The sequence below is a fragment of the Heterocephalus glaber genome, unplaced genomic scaffold (assembly GCF_053883595.1).
Source record: "Heterocephalus glaber isolate CG9 unplaced genomic scaffold, H.glaber_assembly_v1.0 deba00001058, whole genome shotgun sequence".
In the NCBI taxonomy this organism is placed as follows: Eukaryota; Metazoa; Chordata; class Mammalia; order Rodentia; family Bathyergidae; genus Heterocephalus; species Heterocephalus glaber.
This window is the reverse complement of record NW_028258184.1, coordinates 2,778,759-2,801,544: the sequence shown is the minus strand read 5'-3', so window position 1 is coordinate 2,801,544 and position 22,786 is coordinate 2,778,759. Positions and strand designations below refer to the sequence as shown.

The 22,786-nt window shown below is 41.0% G+C and overlaps 1 protein-coding gene across 1 annotated transcript; it reads left to right on the top strand.

Annotated features, from left to right (window-relative positions):
• The first annotated feature begins 88 nt into the window (after positions 1 to 88).
• Zc3h15 (zinc finger CCCH-type containing 15) lies at positions 89 to 21,819 on the top strand. The gene is made up of 10 exons (XM_004872315.4): positions 89 to 297; positions 10,029 to 10,130; positions 13,846 to 13,957; positions 14,480 to 14,632; positions 15,255 to 15,346; positions 16,327 to 16,509; positions 18,354 to 18,500; positions 18,657 to 18,758; positions 19,330 to 19,453; positions 21,027 to 21,819. The coding sequence occupies exons 1-10, from the start codon at positions 223 to 225 to the stop codon at positions 21,215 to 21,217; spliced, it is 1,281 nt and encodes a 426-aa protein (XP_004872372.2). The 5' UTR covers positions 89 to 222; the 3' UTR covers positions 21,218 to 21,819.
• The last annotated feature ends 967 nt before the right edge of the window (positions 21,820 to 22,786 follow it).

The window sequence follows — 22,786 nt, the reverse complement described above, 5'->3', positions numbered from 1 at the left end:
CGCGCAGGCGCAGCTCCGCTTCCGACCGCTGCTCTTTGCTACCCACAATGCTCTGCGACCCCGACCTGTCGCAAACGCCGCGATTCGGCAACGAATGAGCACCTCGCTTTCCGTACGCTGCGGCTGCGACGGCGGTCCTGTCTTCCTTCTCCTGCTGTGGTGCCAAAGTCCCTCACGGCATCCATCTGTCCTTAAGTCTGGCCGGTGCCACCTCTCTCCGCAATGCCCCCCAAGAAACAGGCTCAGGCCGGGGGCAGCAAAAAGGCGGAGCAGAAAAAGAAGGAGAAGATTATTGAGGTGAGCGCTCGCCCCTCCCCCACTCGCGCCGCGAGCCTCCTCCGCCGCGCCCGAGGCTGCGGAGCGCGGCCCGCGTGTGCCCACCTTGGGCTCCGTGCCCCGAGCCGCTTCCGGCCCTGCTGACGCCCGCTGCCCCTCGTCGCCGCAGTGACGCGGCCGGCGCCCCCCGCACGCGGGCTCCCCGCTTGCCTTAGCCCTTCCCGGGCCGGGTGAGCCCGGGTTTCTGTCCTTCAGGCCCTCGCCTCTCGGGCGTCTCTAGGCCGGTGTCGGAGGAGAACATCCTCAGCGGGCTTGGGTCAGTCTGGAAGGCCGACTCGCGGCGGGCCTTTGTTTTCCTTGGTTTTTTTTAACCTATCACCCCGGAGAAGTAGTGTTCATTTTTTCGAGTTAACGCATTACTCCTTAGTGACCTTTTTGATCCATCTGTAAACTTTCCCATAAAAAGCGGAGGTTTTCTTTCAGATTGCAGACCACCATGTTGCACACAGCGTCTGGTGCATATGATGTGAAGTAGATGAAAAAACGCTTTAAAAGAGATTAAATTGTGTCAGTAGTTGTGCTAAGTATCATTTCCCAGTGTGTGTGTGGGTGTGTATGTGTGTGTGTTTAGTACATTGAGCCAGTAACCTTTTAATGGCCAAGGAACGGTAATGACGGTAAGTGTACTACAGCTGTTTCCCAGTGTTGTATCAGTGAGTTTCTTTAAGATAGTGAACCGATTTGATATTCCTTAAACACACCCTGTAGCCCTAGTGAGATATTTCTTCTGGATTTCTCCTTTTAATCTTCGTCAATAAAAATACGTCGCGAGTTTTTGGTGTAATTGGAAAAGGCTATAATTATTTTGCTGCAAAAGATATCTGAAGTATGGATAGCCATTTGTGGAATACTTCTCACTAAACCAAAATGAATGGTGTTTTGAAAGGTTTATTACTGATTGTTTAATATCTGGTTATTACAGCCCTGCAGACCGGCAGTGAAAGTCCTCGGGGTTCCATTGTACAAATCTAGTCAGAACCTAGGCAGATACTGAATATTTTTTAAAAGTCTGCTGATTTGGTTTAAATGCTTGTGAAAAATTTCAGTAATCTTGGCCACATTTTGACTCTGAAGTAGATCCTGCATTCTTATTGCTAATTTCTACTGCTTATAACTTGGGTAGTGCCAGAGCCAGACATTTGAAAACAAAATGGGGACACCTTCACGTCTGTGGTAACTGATACCTTTCTGAACAACCTGGATTCCTGGCACAAATGAGCGTCTTGGGGATGAGAACCTGATGGCATTCAGTGCTATGTAAAACAAGAAGGACATGTGGAAGTGTCTTATAGTACAGAGCAAAAGTTCCCTTATGAAAATAAGTGTTAGATGACTATTTAAAGTGTGTTTTATGCATCATAGAGATTTAGTTTTAATTTAATTGTTAAGGCTTAATTTTTTTTCAGGAATATGTATGGATGTTAGAGTGTCCTGTCAACTCAAAATATTAACATACGTGTGTCTCCATTCATCTTGTAACAAGATTTTTTCATTTTGTTTGGGTTTTTTGATGTGGGATTGAACACAGAGCCTCCTAAGCACACACTCTGCCACTGAACTACCCTCAGCTCCCAGCAAATAAGATTATTTTTAAAGTTAACAAGAAAAAGCAAATTTTCATTAGCTACGGTATCTCCAAAGAAGAATGCAAAAAAGGAGTTAGTTGGACTCTTTAACTGACGAATTGTTAGGAGTGGTGGAATTAACTTGGTTTGCTTTTGTTCTGTCCTAAACCCCCAGCTTGTCTCCATGACGATGGCAAGGGATATGGGAACGTGAGGCAAGGTGAGCTCACCAGCCAAGCCTCATCTAAAATACAGTAGCACCTTTTTACTTTTTGTATAAATTTCCAAAATTCTAACCAGAAAGGCTCTTTATTCCCAAAGCATAAAAGTTAAAGTAAAATGTTCATAATGAACATACATGACCTGGAATTCTAAATGGGTCAGAATGAATGGTTAAGTGGAACGTGTGCTTTTCAGTAGGGTGTGGTGGGATCAGACCCAGAGCCTTGGTGTCCTAAGTATGCAGTGCCCCCCAAGTACACTCTCCCCTGCCCCTTAAGTACTTTTGAGTGGACTTTAAAAGAAATGGTTGCCTACCTACCTGTTTCATCCTCTGTACCTTTGTTACTGCCGCTACTGCTGTTGTAGATGCTGATTGCAGAAAAACGACATACAACTTTCTTTTTTCCATTACTAGGCGTCACACTCAAGGCCTTCACACAAAGCTACATCCACAACCATTTTTTATTTTTTATTGTGGGACAGGGTCTCCATAAATCACTAAATTCTCTAGGCTGGGCCCTGTCGTCCTCCCACCTCAGCCTCCGTGAGTGATGGGATTCAAGCGAGTGCCACCACACAAAGCTAATGTGCAATTTTTGAGAACTTTTAAGTAGAGGAAATAAAAAGATCCCTGAAATGTAGCGTTACATATTTATGTGAGTTAGTGCTAGTGGGGATGGAACCTAGGGCCTTACATGTACTAGTCAAGTGTTCTACTATTGAGCTGTATCCTCAGTTTAAGAGGTAGCAATAATTTAATGAAGGAAGCACCAGCTTTGGAGTCCTATGGGTTTGAGTCACTTCAAATCTAGCTCTGTAGCAATGGTAGCAAACCTATGGCACATGTGTTGTTTTTCTTTTAAGACAAAAGTTGTTAATGTATGAGTTTTTTCCAAACTAAAACCTCAGTATTCAGGTTTAATTACAGTATTGGCACTTTGCAATAAATAAGTGGCCTTTGGATTGCAGTTTGGGCACTCTCTCTAAAAGGTTCACCATCACTGCTCTATATGTATGAACAAATTACATGATCTATCTAAAGTGCTATTCTGATCTGCAAAGTGGAGCTGATTTCCATGTTATTACAAAACTGAGTTAAATAAGATAAAGTGCCTGCCATGTGGCATATATTTGTGTATATATTTCATAGATGGCAGCTACTGTTAATATTATAAATACAAAACTAGTTAGAGGAAATAATTACAGGCTGGCCTACACTGTCTATGCTTATTACTTCTTCCTCACTGGGAATAATTTCTTTGTTGCCTGCATTTTTTTTCTTTTTCTCTTTTAAACACTCCAGAATTTATTTGCATGAATAAGTATTTTCCTTCTGAAGTACATACATCAAAGAGGTTATGGTTCTCTTAGCTATTCACACATTCCTAAAAGATGTGTACTACCATTTATTGTAGCTAACATTTAATAAATGGAAGCCACTTTGAGCAATAGAATGTTTGGTTATAGAAAAAAATCAATATTGGGTTTAGAGCAAGTGAATAAAGCATATCCACTGACAGACTTGTAGCAGCAAAGAAGTAATGCAGTAATAGGAACCTATAGAGGCAGGAGCCCAGTATATAAAGGATGGAGAAAAAGGAATTGGTTGCTAATGAAGAACTTCAGCTAAGCTCCATTGTTGTTTACAGTGGACCCTCAAGTTACGACCAGCCTGACATAAGAACAACTTGGGTTTATTAAGTTAGTGGAAGATTCATCCACCTCTTGTTATCTGTAGTGTGTATCCAGATCTCAGCTCTATTGACCAATTTGAATTAAACCAGCCCTTGGGAACCGATCAACTGTATAGTGGTCCCTTGACTTCCAAACTCAATTTGTTCTCAAGGGCTGGTTGTAACTCAAGTTGGTCAGTTGAAGGCTCAGGCTCCTCTACACAGTTTTCAAAGTCTCTCCTGTATACAGGCAGATCTCTGTCCTTAGACAGACACTGGCCAAGGATTTCTCACTTAACCCCACACAGGAAAGGATCCTGTCATGTTCCTTCCAGAATTCTTTAAGGGTTAAATGTGTATCTGAGACCTTCTAGAAGGACAAGGCATGGGGGTCACAACTCAAGACTTTGCAAGTTAAAACAAACTCTGGTCGTAACCCAAGGTGTTTGTATGTCAGGCCAGTCAAAGCTCCAGGGTCCACTGTACTTGAAGCTGGATTAATCAGTTGCAGAATGTGCACTCCAGAGATGGACAGCAAATGCATTCAATAGTGTGTCCAGGGGAGGTGGATGAGGTAGAACATTGCCACCTTCTGCCTACCTGGTGTCCCTCGCAGTAGAAGCCGGTCTCAAAACGGTGGTCAGGGTTGCCCTGCCCTTCCCCTGCTTCCTTTTTTTCTCAGCATCTTTAAGGATGATAAGGCCTGTAGAAGGAGCAGGATTATTTAAGAGTGGAATGAGGACTAGATAGAGGGCCAGAGTTTTAAGTGAAGTCCAGTGTTCACTGTGTGTTAAGGCTGGAGGAACCTCAGGGAGCCATTCTTTTTTAATGACCTGTTTTCCAAACTTTTTTGTATTTTGATTCCCAAGTCTTCTACTGAAACAGGTATACACACGCTGTTCTCTCCCTGCAGCCTAACTCCTAGAACCTTATTGATCCAGTGAGGGCCACTGTTTCCCTAATTTTGTCTTTTTTTTCCCCTTAAATTCTTTTATTGCTACATTTTAGGTATACAGTACATTTACATTTATCATTGGGTGCTTGTACCTGTACATGTTGTATCTTGGTTCTTATGTTTTCCCCATTCCTTGTCCTCCCTTCCCTATGTACAAAGACTTTGTTTCCATTTTTCCCTTTTCTTAAAATTTTTCCTTTCCCTTCCCCTCTTTCCTTTCCCCTTTCCCTCCCACTTCCCCTACCCCTTTGGATCTTTTCTTCCTATTTCAAATTATCAATTATTTGTTTTAATCATTTTAATCCTTATTTACACTTTCAGTTTCTCACACCAGAGAAACTATTTGGTATTTACACGTGTGTCCTATTTATTTCACTTAAGAGTATGGCCTCAATATGCATCCATTTAGCTATAAATGTCTCTGGTTTCTCCTTTATGGCTGAGTAGTACTCCATTTTATAAAAAAAACCTCACATTTTCTTTATCCAGTTTCCAGTTGATGGGCACTTGGGCTGTTTCCAAGTCTTAGCTATAACAGACTGTGCTCCTATGAACATGGGTGCACATGTATCGCTGTGGTATGATTCTTTTAATTCTTTGGGGAAGATACCCAGCAGGGGAATAGCTGGGTCGAATGGGACCTCTAGTCCTAGTTCTTTGAGGTATCTCCACACTGATTTCCATAGTGGTTGCACCAGTCTGCACTCCCACCAACAATGAAGAAGGCTTCCTTTTTCCCCACAACCTCACCAGCATTTGTTATTGGTTGATTTCTTGATAGCAGCCATTCTTTCTGGGGTGAGATGGAATCTCTGTTTTCATCTGCATGTCTCGAATAACCAGTGATGTTGAACATTTTTTCATATGTTTATTTGCTGCTTTTACTTCTTTGTCTGAGAAATGTCTGTTCATTTCAGATACCCATTTTTGAGTTGGGTCTTTATATTTGGGGGGGTCTGATTTTTCTCAGTTCTTCATATATTCTAGATAGTAGTCCTTTGTTTGAGGAACAGCTGCTAAAAATTTTTTCCCACATTGTAGGTTGTCTCTTAGCTCTGTTGGTGGTTTCTCTTGCAGTGCAGAAGCTTTTTAATAAGATGAGATCCCAGTTGTTGATTCTTTCTGCTAGTTGCCGTGCTACTGAGGTTTTGTTCATAATGCCTTTCCCTATGCCAAAGTCTTCAGGAGTTCTACCTAACTTATCTTCCATCAAGTTTAGCGTTTCTGTTTTAATATTTAGACCTTTAATCCGCTTTGATCTTAGTTTAGTCCATGGTGGTAGATATGGGTCTAGTTTTAATCTCTGACAGGTTGAAATCCAGTTTTTCCAACACCATTTATTAAAGAGGCTGTCTTTCCTCCAATGAGTGTGGTTGGCTCCTTTGTCAAAGATGAGGTGGCTGAGTGTGTCTGGAGTCCCTAATTTTGTCTTAACCATGGTTTGTAACCTGTTACCTCCTTTTCCAGCCTCTCATACTCCCCCAGCTCCCAAATCCAGGTAGGTAAAAGTCTGTCCTGAGGTCAGGAAAAAAGGAAAAGGCTTTATTGAAGTAGTCCAAATTGTAAACTGTCCTATTTTCAAGAGATAATAATACTGGTATCCCAGGTCCTCCAGTAGGTTGTTTGGAAAGACTTTAGGTACCAAACTGCTCAATAACATAACCAAGTTACTTACGTATTTCTTCATGGTGGAAAGAAGACGAATTTAGCTTAATCTGGTCAATGTCATCTATCATTAATAATTTACACTTACTGGGCTAGTCACAATTCTCTGCTTTGAGCAAGGAAGAGGAAGAAAAACACCCGAGCTATGAGTAGGTGACAAATTTGCATAGCTCCTTTAATACTAGCGGTCAGGTAAGTATTATTACCCTTTCTCAGTTGAGGAAACTGACACACAGGTTAAATAAGTTGGCCTAGATTACTAAACTGGCAAACAACGGAGCTGGGATTCAAACTCAGGAAATCTGGCATCAGCCGCTGTGCTATTCTGCGTCTCTGCTGTGAATCATTTAACTGCGAAAAGTAAGAATGAAACCCACTTTTCCAATAGGGAAATTGACCAAAAGTTAATCCAGCTCTTTTTTGGAGCAGACTTGTCCACCCCATGGCCCACAGGGTGGACGGCCTGGCTTGTCTGAGCCTCACTGAATGAAGAGCAAGTGTCTTGGGCTAAATAACATAATAAAACATATACTATAATTAATGTAATAACTAACAAAACTTCAATTTTTTTTTTAATTATAACAGCCATGCCCAGTCCCGTTGTGAGTTCGACATGCCTATGAGTTTAGACTCTTAAATCTTTACAACCTGAAATCTTTACAACTCTTAAATATGTGCAACGTATTCCTTATTAGCAACATAACTTCAAAAGACATGTACCTTTCTGAGTTTCTAGACTTTACGGAAAGACAATTGTTTATCATAAGACTGTTAGGATGATTCAATAAAATATGCCTTGTAAATGCTAGATAAATCTGTCCCCTTTCAAAGATAATTTTTGAACCCTATTTAAAGAGTTTCAAAATACAGTTCATTTGTTACCTCTTTCGACTGTGTGTGCTAGCATGTAGTAACACCTGAAGACTTTCCTTTGGAGTCCGGAATTTATATATACCTCTGCCAGAAACTGCTGCTGTGCATGCTTTTCCATTGGGTCAGGTCCCCTAGAGACTTTTTTCTTTCCTGATCTTTCATATGTCAGTATCTGCCTTGCTCTTTGGTCTCACTTACTCATAGTTGACTGCTTCTCTGTCATTATATATGGGCCACAGGTTGAACCCCAGTTATATTCTTACCTGGCAAAGCATCTATACATGAGGTTGCACTTTGATCCCAGTCATGTTTTATGTACAGTCTCCTCTCCCTCTTGTGACAGCTCATTTTTGTAATAAGTATGGCTGTTCACAATTGGTTGCTGTTGAACAATCATCTCTCTGCATAAATCACATTGCCTTTATCCAGCTTACCTTTGAATTGAAGTCTTATACATTCTGTGTAAAACCAAGGGGTGCCGTGCACAAAAGGCTTGAGACAGAGAACTTCAGCTTGTGGGTACTACCTTTTTTCATGTACATAATCTGCAGAAAATTCATGAAGATTTCATAATACTGTTTTGGGATATTAAAACAGGTATTTAAGGAAAAGCTACGTGGATGTATAATCTATGTCATGGCCTTTCAGACCCAAAACTCTCTTGAACTTTTCAATCTTCAAGTCAGTGAAAGATCTATTTTATTGGTTTTGAGATACTACAAAGATTACGTTGTGTTGACTATTTTTGAATCCTAAAATTCTGAAAACTTGTTTGTTTCAGGCTAAATGTCTCTCAGGGGGTCAAAATAAAGACCTTTTTGCCTCTTCTTCCTCTCTGAAACAACCCATTAATAAGAGAATGAGAGAGAGAACTAGATGTTGTATTTTGAAAGTAGGAAGCATCTAGAATCGAGCCTCGGCATGTGAGCCTAGTGGTGAGTGGATGCGCCAGGAACAGACTGGGAACAGCACAGTCAGTACTGAGTGTCCGCCCAGGAGTGTGCTGTTCAGATGACTTTGCTTTGCAGAGTTATGGGAAGAGTCAGCAGGGGATGTTAGGAGCCACGGAGGGCCACCTGAAAACTGGAGCGAGAGTGTTAGAAGTGCAGCCACTCAGTGAGGCAGTTCTCCGTACAACAAGGCAGAAAACAACAAACAAGGGACCTCTGTGCTTCTGCAGCAGTGGGCACAGGGGATGGGAGGAGAGGCTAAGATGTGGGCCTAAAAGTGGCCCCATGGAATCTGTTCTGTGTACTCAGGCACTTTCTCCACCTCGTGTCTGTTCTGGTCTTGTAGCCAGGCTTTTCTTCAGCCAGATGAGCCTTTCAGAGGAAAAAAGAGACAGAACAAAAGGACTTCAAATACAAGTATTTGGTGGTTTCCTGTCGGACTTGCTACCCGTCTGTGTTAGGGTAAAGCTCACTGTATTAGTTTCTTATGGGTACTGTAACAAATTACCAAAAACCAGGTGGCCCATTCTCTCACAGTTTGGAAGGTTAGAAGCCTGAAGTCAAAGTGGCAGCTGGGCCATGTCTTCTGAAGCTTCGGGGAAGAATCTTTCTCTCTTCCTAGTTTCTCAGAGCTTCAAGCCATCCTTCGTGTTCCTTAGCTTGTAATTGTGTCTCTGGTCTCTCTGCTGTCTCCACATTGGCTTCTCTCTGCCCTCCTATGGACACAGAAGTCATTTGATTTAGGGCTTACCTTGGCGTGTTGTGCACTCATCTGATTATATCTGCAAAGACCTGTTCTCAAATACAGCCACAGTCAAGGTCCAGTGGCTGTGAATCTTGGAGGGACACTATCACACTACAACCCCTAGGCACACGTGCACACAGTCACACTTGCACAGTGGCTCCTCAGTATTTTGTACTGTATGTTAAATATGAGTCAATAGGCAAAGATCACCATTAGTGCCTAACACATAATGAGTATTACATGATTGGTGCAATTAATATACTAATATTAGTATTAATTATAATACTAATAATATCCCAGATTTTGAAGTGTTGCATTTTGGTTTGATATATTTCCATTTTATTAACAGAATTGTATACATTTTAGTAGTGTAGTTTATTAAATACAAGTTTTTGAGATTTTTATCGCCCAAAAACACTAGTCCAAAACTTAATATATTTTCTTCCTGTAATGTATTTATTTCCCACATTCAACAAACAACAGAATATCATCATCATTCCTTAGCATACTCTGATGAATGTGAATTCTGAGGTAAAATAGAACTTCAAAGTGCTGCATACTATATCTGTTGTCCTGACGACTCTGAGGCATCTTGTGCATAAGAATTAAGAATCTGAGTTTGGCAGTGTAGCTCAGCGGCAGAGTTATTCCCTAGCATGTGCAAGGCCCTAAGATCAACCTCCAGCCTCACCAAAAAAGGGAGGGACTAAGCATCCTATTCAAAGCAATATTGTCGTAAACTTGACTGTAATTGTATTTAATGCACGTTACATAGAGCTGATGCTCTGAAGTACACAGTGGGAAAGTAGCATCATAGTAAGAGGCTTGATGATACCTGGATTTATTGAACTGTAAAGAATCCTGGTGATATTTTGAGGTCATGTATTGACTTGGCTTGATGTTTTAGTTTTTTACATATCTATTTAATATCCTTCCATGGCGTAAGGAAGGCTATTTTTATCACAAATTAATTAGTGACTTGTATGTATCGCTGGAAAAATAGTAATATAAATAGCTAAGATGCTTCTGTGCTTTCTCATTTAGGACAAAACCTTTGGTCTAAAGAATAAGAAAGGAGCAAAGCAACAGAAGTTTATCAAGGCCGTCACTCATCAAGTCAAATTTGGTCAACAAAATCCACGGCAGGTAAGTAATGTAAATTTCTGTATTTTCTTCTTTTGAGTATAATATTATATGGTATCTGTCAAAAATAAAAGTGGTTAGTACTATAATTGTATTTCAAAATAGAGTCCTCCTCTAAAAAGTTCTGCTTCTTACCTTCCTTCTCAGCTGCATGCATCTTGGATATTTTTCCAGGCCACGATCCGTAGCTCTCGAATTCTGAACTGGCTGTATGCTCTTCCACAGGGTGTGGCTGGTGTCACACCTTGTCTGATTTACTGCACATAAGTTATCACTTTGTTCTCAGCTGTATGGTGCTAAGAATACTTCTGCAGGAAATATCCTTGTACATCTCTTCTTACATCTATTTGGACTTTTATTTCTGTGGCATAGATTATCTGCTAACAAACTTCTAGTTTGAGATCCGGGGAAATGGATTTCTCATTTTAATATATTTGTCAGGTCACATTTCATAGAGGCTGTAATACTTCCTCTTTCATTTGCAGTGCGTGAGTAATAAGCACTGCAGTCCTGATATTTTCATGTGTGTTAATCACAGCATGGTGTTTGGCGTTGCGTCGTCCATCTTCCCGGGATGCTTGCTGTCCGTCCGTGTCTGCGTCCCGAGGCTTGCCTACGCACGGCCTTTTTCACTTGTCTTTTTCTTGCTAATTGCTGAGAGATAACCTTTTGTTGGCCCTGCAGATAATTTGTGATGTTTCAGTTCTCTTTTTTTATTTAACGACTTTTAGTTTTTATATTGTTCAATATATCTAGCTTTCTTTCTTTTTTTTTGTATTGGGCTTTGAACCCAGGCGCTTAAACATGTTATAGGCAAGGACTCTACCACTGAGCTACATCCCTAGCTCTCTGTCTAGCTTGTTTTTATAGTCTACAGTTCCTCATTTAATGTATTTTATATGTCCTTTAGTTTGTTTTCTGAATAGCCGCTTAAACCAGCATTTATCGCACTGGGTTGAGTCACCACTATGGACGTGAGTAGTCTCAAATATGCCAGGTTCTATTTCTGTATTCTCTTTGCCTGTCTGTCCCAGGACTGATACCACAGTGATTTCATATGAGGGGCCTCGTAGCTATTAAGGCAAGTCCTCTCCCCAGAAGGTTATCATCTCTCCCCCTCCCTGGGTATACTTTGGCATTTAGTCTTCCATAAAGTACTTTTTTTCACCTATCCTGTCTCCTTTTCCTTAACTTCTGACAACACTTTCTTTTTAATGAGGGATAGAAGAAAGAATTTGTCACGTATTTAACTACAGATTTTCTCCCTCTCAGACTGTCAGAATGTATCCCAGTCAGCTGGCTGACACCTCTGAAACCTGTTTCTCTCGCTCAAGCTTCCTCGAGTCATTGCTCACCTTTATACCCCCACCTGGATCCTACACCCAAAAGCTATTGCTCTTCCAAGCTGCTGATCAACCTTGCTAATCCCAGCACTGGAAGACCGAAGCATGAGGATCTCAAGTTCAAACCCAGCCTGGGCAGCTTAGTGACTTAGGAGACCCTGTGTCAAATAAAAAATTCTAAAAACAGCTCTGGATGTCCCTGGGTTTAAATCCCAGTATTGCCAAAAATGAAGAAAGAAGATGTAGTCAGCCTTTCATATCCATAGGGTTGCATCTTCAGATCCATCCAGCCGGGTACATCGTTGCTGATGTGTACAGCCCTGTTAGACTTAGGGTGGTTGTCTCTACTGAGCATGTACTGACTGTTTTTCTTATTATTCCCCAAACAATGTAGTATGATACCTATTTACATACCATTTGCACTGTTAGAAATTTTAAACACTATCCAAGAGACTTGGGAAGGGAGGGAGTCCAAGAAGCAGTGTTCTTACAAATACTGAAGAACAACTGTGTTCTAAGCCTTGGAGGAGACACCTGGTTATGGAGTCTTTTTTTTGTTACACGATTTTGTTTTGTTTTTGTTTTTTGTTTTTGAAACAGGGTCTCACTGTGTTACCCAGGCTGGGCCTGAACTTGGGATCCTCCTGCCTCAGCCTCCCAGAGTGCTGGGATAACAGGCCTACACCACCACGCCCAGCTTTGGTTACCTTTATTTAGTGACACTGGTCTTTATTTGTATACTGAAGGTCAGTTATCCCTTGTAGGGTGGTTAGATGAGAAGAAAGCCCCTTGCTCAGTCCTGTTCCTCTCCTGTGACTTTTCCTTCTGGTGTTTTGCTTGGTGGTTTCAGATTGTGTAGACCTGAGAAAGCCATAAGTGTGTGGGAGTGGTTAGTTGTGACATGGGGTGCCTTGCTGTGGGCTGTGTGCTTTAGCAGAGCACCCTGCTCTTACGTCTGCCCTGACGTGCCTGCCCCTCCAGGTAAGGAGTCCGCAAGCCGAGCACTGGTTCTCCCAGAGGTAGTACAGCCCCGGCAGCTCGGAGCCTGCTGTCAGGGCTGCGCCTGTCTGTGCCCTGGGTGCCGAGAGGCGGCTGTGCCAGGGTGGACAGAGCCTGGATCTGCACCACTTCCTCCCACGCCCCAGCCCCACCATTAGCAGGCGGTTGCTGCACTGAGTGTGGGCTCCACAGCCTGGGCCAGCACCACCATGTGTGGTCGCAGTTAGTCCGGGAGGCCTTTGTCCTAATCACATTTCCTCTTCCCTGAGCAGTTCTGTTTCTCCTGATTTCTTTGATGCAGAAGTGTCAGTGGATGCTGTTCATTAGATTATTTAGGTCCTATTGACTCAATACTGATCTAATACTATTCTTCAAGGGATTATCCTCTGTTCTTGGCACTTACTTATGCTATCCTTCAGTAACCTCATATACACCCAAAATTTTAATCAATTATTGCCTGTAAGCTGCTGCTTTAAAATGCTTTATCTGAGACCAGAGCCTGTCTGGTTTCAGTGCAGTTGGTATCCATGTCCAGGGTGGCTGCCTGATGAATAGCTCCACCCAAATGCTCTGTAGGCATTTTGTGCCCTTTGTGTCCAAAACTGAGCTTATCTCTACCTCCAATCCTCAAACCTGTTCCTCCTGTAGGCCCTGTACTGTGTGGTAATTCTAGCTTTCTCCTTGACTCTCTGTGTTTAGTCAGCCCCAACGCTTAGAGCTCTCTCTTTCCATCCTCACTACTAGTGCTTATTTTAGCTCTTGTGTTTGTTGCCTCCAGCAGTTGCCTTTATTCTTGGAGTCATAGTCGATTATCCTCCACACAGCTGCTGTCCTAATCTTATACAAGCAAGCTAGCCAAGTGTTTCTCCTCAGAAGCACTCCAGTTAATCTACAGCCACTGTTGTATGGAATTGTACATTTCCAGATGTTTCTCACCTTCAAAAGGTATCTGCATATTTCTAGAGAATAGATCATTTTCACAGGAAAGATATCTTGAGAGCCATTTGCTAAAAATGCTGAGCATATAGTAAGTGCTTAATAAATGTTTGTTGCCATAAACTTTTGAATATGCTTTTAAATAGGCATGGTACCATCTGTGGAGAAAAGGTTTTGCAATTTTAATAATTTAGCCATAACATTTAATATATGCCACAGGGCCAGTGTTAAGAGGTAAGGACTAAGGGCCGGGGATTTAGCTCAGTGGTTCTGCCACCTGCCTCGCAAGCACAGGTTCCCAAGTTTGATCCCCGGTACCAAAAAAAAAAGAAGTAAGGACTATATATAAAAATATACATGTTTTTGTTATGTTAGTGATTACTGTGTAGTAAAAACAATTTTGTAAACAATTATACATGTTAAATCTGGGAATATTATAGGTAGCACAAAGTGAAGCTGAAAAGAAGTTGAAGAAAGATGACAAGAAGAAAGAATTGCAGGAGCTAAATGAGCTGTTCAAACCTGTAGTTGCTGCTCAAAAAATAAGTAAAGGTAAAATTCAAGTATCAGTGGTTATGGTTTTTTTCGGATGCAGTTCGTGTTTAAAACTTGATTTGTTTTGATGTTTATTAGCTATATCATTGTACAGTCCAGTCACTAGCCACACTTAAGGCACAGTTTAGACAGTCTGCTAGTTGGTTTATAATACTCACCTTTGGCAGTAGCCGCAACAAAACTGTAGTTGAGTAAACCATAAGTCACAGCTTTGGCACTATTTCTCTATGTGTATTTGTGTCTCGTGCCTCATTGGCTCCTACTGGGCACGTGATTATGGAATAACTTTTGTGTCCTGTTTCCCATGCCCTGCCACCTTTTTTTGTAAAAATAAAAGAGTATGTTAAGTGCTATAGGAAGAACCTTAAAGAAATATCTTACCAGTCACCTGTAAGTGGTATTTCTTCTCACATCAGTAAATGGGAAGTAACAAGTTTCCCAAAGGTAACTGTCCCAGATGCAAGCTGTGCTTCACCATCTGTCAGATTGTAACGCAGATGCCACACGCTGTTGACGTAGGTGCAGATCCCAAGTCCGTGGTGTGTGCCTTCTTCAAGCAAGGACAGTGTACTAAAGGAGATAAGTGCAAGTTCTCTCATGACCTGACTTTGGAGAGGAAATGTGAAAAACGGAGTGTTTACATTGATGCAAGAGATGAAGAACTTGAAAAAGGTATTTTTGTTTTCATTTTCTTAAAAATATTTGTTACTTTTAGGGCCAGGGATTTAGCTCAGTGGTTCCGGCACCTGCCTTGCAAGTGCAAGGTCCCAAGTTCGATTCCCGCTACAAAATATATATATATATTTGTTACTTTTGACTTGTTACTGATATGTAATAATTTGAAAAACACTTCAGCCTTAGTAGTATTATGTTCATAAAGAATTAGTTGAGTTTGCTGTTTTTTACAAAAATCTGAGTTTGCCATATTATCCCCTTTAAATGAATATGCTTAAAAGTGATTAGTACCTGTTTGTAGTACATAATGATGACACCATCATGGGGAGTTGGTACATATGTGCAACACATCTTAATTCTTTTTATTTCCCCTTTCCCTGATTTATTTTAGATTTATCTGTTGCGATTTCCTTCAGTACTTTCTCATTGGCCTAAACTACTTGTACTTAGGAAGCTTTGTTGAGTAATCGCAGCGCCCTGTATGTTTGCCTTTGGTTTTAAAGAACATATGCTAGGTCGAGAGACTCACACTACAGTATTCTCTATTTGCTTAAGGAAGTAAAGTATTGAGGGCACTGTAAACAAAATGTGCCGGGCCTTCACCTCTCTTTTTGTTTAGATACAATGGATAATTGGGATGAGAAAAAGCTCGAAGAAGTAGTGAACAAGAAGCACGGTGAGGCGGAAAAGAAAAAACCAAAAACTCAAATAGTATGTCCTTTTCTTGGATTGAGTTGCTGTGGTATTTATTATTAGGGAGAATTATGTGGCAAGGTATTTGCTGCTGTTTTCTACTGGATTATTCTTTAGGTTTTAAGAAATTTTTGTTTCATCAGTATAAAGTACATCAAGTTTTATTCTTGGAACTGCTAAACTGTATTTATAAAATTAAGTTGTTCAAAAATAACCTTTGAAAACCATGTAATAAAGTCCTTCAAATGCCATTTCCTGGTCCAATCTTACTTTCTCAAATATGAGTGAACACAATCATGTATTCAGATAAGAATTATTTCCTTGTTATGGATTATAAATGGAGGGAGACTCATTAAACTACATTAATTTGATTTTTAATGGTGAGATTTTTTTTTATGTTACAAATTTTTAAATATTAACATGTGAGTTCCAGAATGAATTTTTGATAGGTTGTAATTCTAGTACTCTAGGAAATGTACTTTAAAAAATTGGTGACTTATTTCTGAGACTATACTGAAAATTTTCACTATGTAGAAAAATTTTAAGTACTAGATTCCCATACATTTGCTCTTCTTGGTGGGGGCATCCTGGGTACTGTTTGTTAAATCATTTTTCCTCATGTGCAGAGTCACTATCCTTTGTGTTCCTTGGAACCTTGTTCCCCTGTGATTCAGATGTAAGAAGTTTGCCTATTTTGTCAGATAATTCAGGAAAGTTCAAAATCAGGATTTTATTTTTTATAACCAATTTATGCTGATTTACTTAAAATTTAGAATTTGGGATTACACGTACTGAAACAAGTCCTTGTATAATTCAGAAACAGAATAATGTGTAAATAGCTTTATAAAGATCATGTCCAAGGAAACTTGCCATTTCATGAAAATTTTAAGATAAATTTATGTAGGTGTGAGTGGTTGTGCTTGTTCCATGTATTTCAGCATTTACCGTGTAAATGAGCTGCGCTGAGCCATCTTTTCTGAATAATACTGTCTCTGCAGGTCTGCAAGCATTTTCTTGAAGCTATTGAAAATAACAAATATGGCTGGTTCTGGGTGTGCCCTGGAGGGGGTGATAATTGTATGTATCGACATGCACTTCCTCCTGGATTTGTGTTGAAAAAAGATAAAAAGAAAGAGGAGAAAGAAGATGAAATTTCATTAGAAGATCTCATTGAAAGAGAGGTAACTGGTATCTTTTTCCTAGTGTTGAAAGAAACGGAAGGCAGTATTTGCTATGAATTCTAATATTTACCACTTGGGGGCAATAGCATGTTGTTGTGAAAGGGAAAGAGATATTGTGATCTTTTCCCAAAGTTGCTCTAATTTAATGATTTTTCTGTGTCTAAAAGTAACCAAGCCTTGCACATTAGTCAATCGTGACATTAATTTTAGGATTATGTAACAACTTCAAAGCACTCAGACCAACTTAGCAAGTCATATTCCTAACACGCTCGTCAGTTCTCGGGTCGCTCTTTTATTTTTAGATCCTTTTTTTCTTTTTTGGTACCGGGGATTGAACTCAGGACCTTGCGCTTGCAAGGCAGGCGCTGGAATCACTGAGCTAAATCCCTGGCCCTTAGATCCTTTTCTTGGTGTCTTTTTCTCCCTAAGATTAGGAAGACAAGCCTTGCAATTTTCAGTTCCATATTACCAATGCTGGACTCTGTACACTGGCCTGTGTGAGGGCAGCAGGGTAGTGAGAGGCTCTCGGAGCGGGCAGGGCCTGCCGCTGCACACCTGTGGGCCCAGCCCTGGGAGGCTGAGGCAGCCTGGGCTCAAAAAGAAAGGCTGCAGCTACGCTTTTCTAGCTCAGCCAAGCGACAGTTTTATTCTGTGAGGATAACTTGAAATCGTTGAGATTATTGGAAATAGCTAGATTGAGAATTTTGTATTTAAAACTCTTTTACCTCATTGTAAATAATAGGAATATTTTGTATAAATGGTTGATGTTAGGAATATATACACTTATTTTTTCCCTTTCTTCATTATGTATTTTTACCAGGACATGTTTGCAGTACGTGACTACATTTGTCATGTGGCATTTGTACACATACGTAACATGTCTTAATTCGTTTTTGTCCCCTTCTCTCCCATCCTGCCTGTGCCCTCCAACTCTTGATCCCCTTCCCGTTTGAAGAAGCTCTGTTTCCATTTTTTTCTTCCATTCCCTTTTTTAAGCCTTTTTCCCTTCTTCCTTCCCCCGCTTCATCTTTTGTTTTCATTCTCCCTTTCATTTGAATTAGATCTCTCTACTTCCTATTATCTCTCCTTTCTTTTTACCCTTTCTTTATATTCTGGGTTTCTCATAGACATGTCTTTTGGTGTCTCACCCAAGATACAATACATTATAGTGGAAAAAAAAAAAAAGTCTCCTTTAGGGCTGGGGATTTAGCTCAGTGGTTCCACCGCCGGCCTCGCAAGCGGAAGGACCTGAGTTCGATCTCCGGTACCAAAAAAAAGTGCTTTAGAAAACTGGGTACATTTGGTATTGTATCCTAGTTCCACCACTTAGTAACTATTCATCTTTGAAACATTTCATATTACCCAATGTTTGTGGAGATCAGTGTTTGCATATGTGAGTAAAGCTTTTAACACTGAGTACCTGGCCTGTGTTTAGCAAGTATTATTTTCCTGCATATTTATTGCTTGATTTTTGCTCTGAGGAGCAGGTGGTGGTGTTTAATTTTGTTTCTCATCTCCTGAGAATCACAAATGAAACTGAGACATTGTTAATAGTGCCTTTAATTTTTATTGTTTTCAGCAGTTGTTTCCTGTTTAAATATTTTTTCTTGGCTCATTTTAGTACTCAGGTTAAACACTAAGAAGAAAAGGTACCTCTGAGTAAATGTTTTTCATTGCGGTGTTTCTGGGCACTCAATTTACTCATTGTCACGTAGAGTAAAAATATGTTACTTTGTCCCGTGTTTACTCTCCTGAGAGCAGTAATAGGCAGGGAATTCTTTATATCAAGAGAAAGCTGCTGTTAAACACTGGCATAGGTGACTTTAATGCTCTCCTCATTGCAGCGTTCTGCCCTAGGACCAAATGTTACCAAAATCACTCTAGACTCTTTCCTCGCGTGGAAGAAAAGGAAAAGACAAGAAAAGATCGATAAGCTTGAACAAGATATGGAAAGAAGGAAAGCTGACTTCAAAGCAGGGAAGGCACTCGTGGTAAGTCCAGGCCACGCAGTCGCTCGTAGTCTTGTTCCATGTTGTGGTGTCTGCCGTGCATGGTTTCGTCCTGTTCAACCATCTGTCGGCCTCAAATCAGTGTCCAGGAGATGTTTGAATTTTTTCCTGAGTTGAAATACTTGTGTGTCTGAACAGATCAGCGGCCGAGAGGTGTTTGAATTCCGACCGGAACTGGTCAACGACGATGATGAGGAAGCAGACGACACGCGCTATACTCAGGGCACGGGTGCTGACGAGGTAAGGGATGCTTTGGCCACAGCCGGGCGCTGAATGACAGGATGGCACTCACGCTGTGGCCTCAGTGGGAAGCAGAGCCCTGCTTTCGTCAGCAGTGTGGCGTAGTGGTAATCACTACGCCACAGGGTGCCTGTGAGGATTAGAGGGGATGACGGACCATCCGTGCTTGCAGCTCTTTGTAGAACTTAGAGCGGCACCTGGTGTATACCAAAGTGCTGTATTAGCCGTGAAAACTTTTATCCCCCTCTGAACTAAAGCAAGGATCTTGTTCACTGTCGTGCCAAATTTACAGTCATGGGACAGGGTGCCACTTGAGTACAGAGACCACGGCAGAGTCACTGGGTCATAGGCAGTTTCAGTAATAACAGCTAACTTGCTGTTCTCTTAACCCAGAATGTTTAACGGAAGGAGCTTTTTTAAGAAACTTAGGAGAAAATGAATTTTGGCCATACTTAACCATTTGTTTTCACTTAGCATTAGTGACAGTTTTATTTTCATTAAAATAAATATTGCTAAAAGTAATTGTGGAAACTGTCCTTCTAACGACTTTCTTTTCTGTGTGTTGCTGAAGGTTGATGATTCAGTGAGCGTAAACGACATTGACTTGAGCCAGTACATCCCAAGAGATGTAGATGAGACAGGCATTACTGTAGCCAGTCTGGAAAGGTTCAGCACATACGCTTTGGATAAAGATGGTGAGTACGCTGCCTCCCACAGAAGTCTGAGGGTTAGAAAGCTCATGTCCAAGGGGAAACCAGCGTGGGCACCCAACGGGACGCAGAGATGCGGTTCGCCCATGTGTGAGCAGCGATTACTTGTTGCTGTCTGAGCAAGTGACTCTGTGGACACTGAAACTATTAACTGACTGGAAGGGGAATGAAACCGAGTTTGGAGATGTGGGGTTTGGGACCTTGTGCGTTTGAGACGCTTCGGCTGTCGGAGTGGCACTATCGGGGATACTGTGTAGCATTGCAGAGGAAGATAGTGCACCTCAGCTCCGTGGGTCTCCGGGACTGCTCACCCAGACACAGTAAATGGAGCTACGTTCTAGGACATGCTGGAAGCGCCAGTTTGTAGTTTGGGCAAAAGAAAAGTTACAGGTTGCAGTTAAGGAAGAAGTTACAGGAGTAGGGGAAATGAGTACAGACCTCTCTTAATGCAGATGGGCATTGTCCGGTTGGGGTGCGTCTCGTGGTGCAGGAAACCTAGATGTTCACGTAGGCGGGAGAGAAGGGGTCCGGTGCAGGAAAGCAACTGAAAATGGAAAGAGCTGAGTTGAAGAAGCTGGATCTGGAAGTATAAGTAATGATCAAGTGGACTGGGGAGGCCAGCCGGGTGCGTTTGGATATAAGGGTTGTTGTTGCCAGAATTATGTCTAATTGCACCTCGGTGAGGGCTGTGAAGAGATGGGAAAAAGTTAGCATGTTAGCTAGGGGAGAGAAAGGCAGGAGTACCAATTGAGGCAGAAGCTGAGATAGGAAAGCCTGAGCTTAATTTTTACACTGCCAGGACGCAGTTCTGGCCTGAGCCCCTGGCCTCCCTGCTGACCTGGAGAGTGCTGTCAGAGGGCTCCTTCTCGCGCATGGCCCAAGCCTAGCTGGGCAGCAGTGGACACAGTTGCAGATGCGTCAGACTCTTCCCCAGGGTTTTTCTTCAGAAATACTTGAAACAGCCAAAAATCTAAAGCTGTTAAAAGTTGTCTCTGTAAATGTTGCCACTGAACAAAAACAAACCCAGCATTTTTGTTTTCTCAGTCCTTTGTACTGTCAGGGAAAGTGTCTTTTTGTCTCCTTTTCTTCCCGATCCTGGGCTCAAACCCCCAGTCTCGTTTCTGCCAAGCAAGTGCTCCGCCCTGGAGCTGCACCCATGGGCCTGCTGGAGGGATCCTTCTTAATGCTTCAGCTCCTGCATGAAGTGTTTCTGTTTCACACTCACAGCTTATTTCTGCTGTCATTTAATTACTGTCTGCAAAACCAAAAGTCAAGTAACTGCTCATACAGTTTTTTGTTGCATGACCACTTATTCAAACAACACATTATGTGGAAGTTGACTGTTTAAGAACTGAGTGACTGGGTTATGTAGGGAACAGAATGGTAGAAGTTTTGCCTCATCAGCTCTCCAGTGTGTAAATCTGTAGCGGGCAGATGTCTGCAATAAGAAAGAATGTTTTTTCATGGCAGGGAGAGGTATGTTAGTCTTTGCCGTCGGTTGCCAGTGAGTAGTGCTTTCTTGTTCTAGACCTTAACTGATTTCACTTTTTATTTTTAGAAAACAAACTAAGTGAAGCTTCTGGAGGTAGGGCTGAAAATGGTGAACAAAGTGACTTGGAGGAGGACAACGAACTGGATGGACAGGAAAACAGAGCCATCGGAGCCATTCCTGTTGATGAAAATCTTTTTACCGGGGAAGATCTGGATGAGTTAGAAGAAGAATTAAACACACTTGATTTAGAAGAATGACACCAAGCAAGCCAAGGAAAAGATTAAGTCAGCTCAGCATGAGTTGAAATTGACTACATTCATTTTGTTCACCTAGAATCAACAGAATGTTCGTTTCCCATCCTGATTCTGGAGGGCTTACTCTCCTCAAAAAAGGAATACTCTCCCTGCATCTTCTCTCCTGACTTTGGCTACATCTCATAGTAAGTTCATCGTAGTTCATGATAAAATGAAATATAAAAGTCATTGCAGAAAATGATTGTTGTAACTGTCCACTCAAGTAGGAAGTGTAACTGCTTTTCTGGCCTTTGGTTTTCCTTGGGCATGTGTTAATATCAGCAACATAAATTTACACTTAAGATACCCTTCATCTGATGCAGTTTTCAGTGAGTGATTTCCTTTCCTTTGTGTTTATATGGTTTAAAGACTGCCTAGAATGTGAGCACTGTACTTTATAAAGGAAACTGCTCGTACAGATTCAGTATCGTGTATCTTTGGACAATTCCACGGACATCTGAAATGGATCATGAACCCACCAGGATCAGCTACAGTGCCCTGTGTTTTCCTTATTCTTCTTTGCCAATAAAGTTGTAAATAAAGACCATCATACAATAAAACCTAAATGTGAGCCTTTTTTTGTTTTCTATGAAAACATTCCTCACACTTCTAGCCTGAAGATATTAACTGAGTATCTGTTATAGTGTCACATAAAGCAATTATTAATGAGTTTTCTTATTGGAGAACCATGTGGACCACTGACAGTACTGACAGTGAGTTTAGGAACTCTGATTCTCTGCTTCCAAAAGAGGGCGCAGGTGATGCTATATGAAAGAGTAATTTTAAATTGATAGATCATTGACCTAATTAAATGTCACGTACGATTGAACCAAATACTGCTTCAGGGTCTTTTCGATCTATGGTGTTACAGTAGTACATACTAAAGTTTTATTACTGTTTGTAGGAGTGTAAACAAATTTACCAGAAAATTTGGGTTGAAGGTCTCTGCCATTTAGTTACCCTGAAAAACATTTGTAATTGGATATAATTTGTGAGTGACATTGTTAATGCAATATAACTTTTTACCATCACTACATTGTGTTTTTGAAATGCTTAAGGGCTGCTTTTGTTAGTTTGCAAATATAAATGAATTTTTAAGGCAACTGTGCTAATGACCGAGGAAAAATGTCCAGTAACCTCAGCCCTAATTTCATTTCTGCCTCAGATGAATTGTACAATTTTAAAGTGCAAACCCTAAAAGTTAAGGCTGAGTAATCCCTATAGTGCTTCTAAATTGTATAACTAAAAAAAACCTGATTAAATCTTAGCAAGTGGTAACATCAAAATTGTTAAATGTACTTCCTATCTGTTCAGTACTAACACTATAATTAACATTTCTACCAAATAATGTCACAAGCCAAGTTTATTTTCCGTCTCCATTGTCAACAGACTCAAGTACTTTATATTAAAAATCCTTCTTGAGTTTTATAGTTTATATCCCTGAAAGATTTATTCCATTCTTTTTGTAGAAAAGTTTGACTTTAATTATTGCATTATTTCTAAACATTTTCAAGATTGTCAAAAACACTTGAA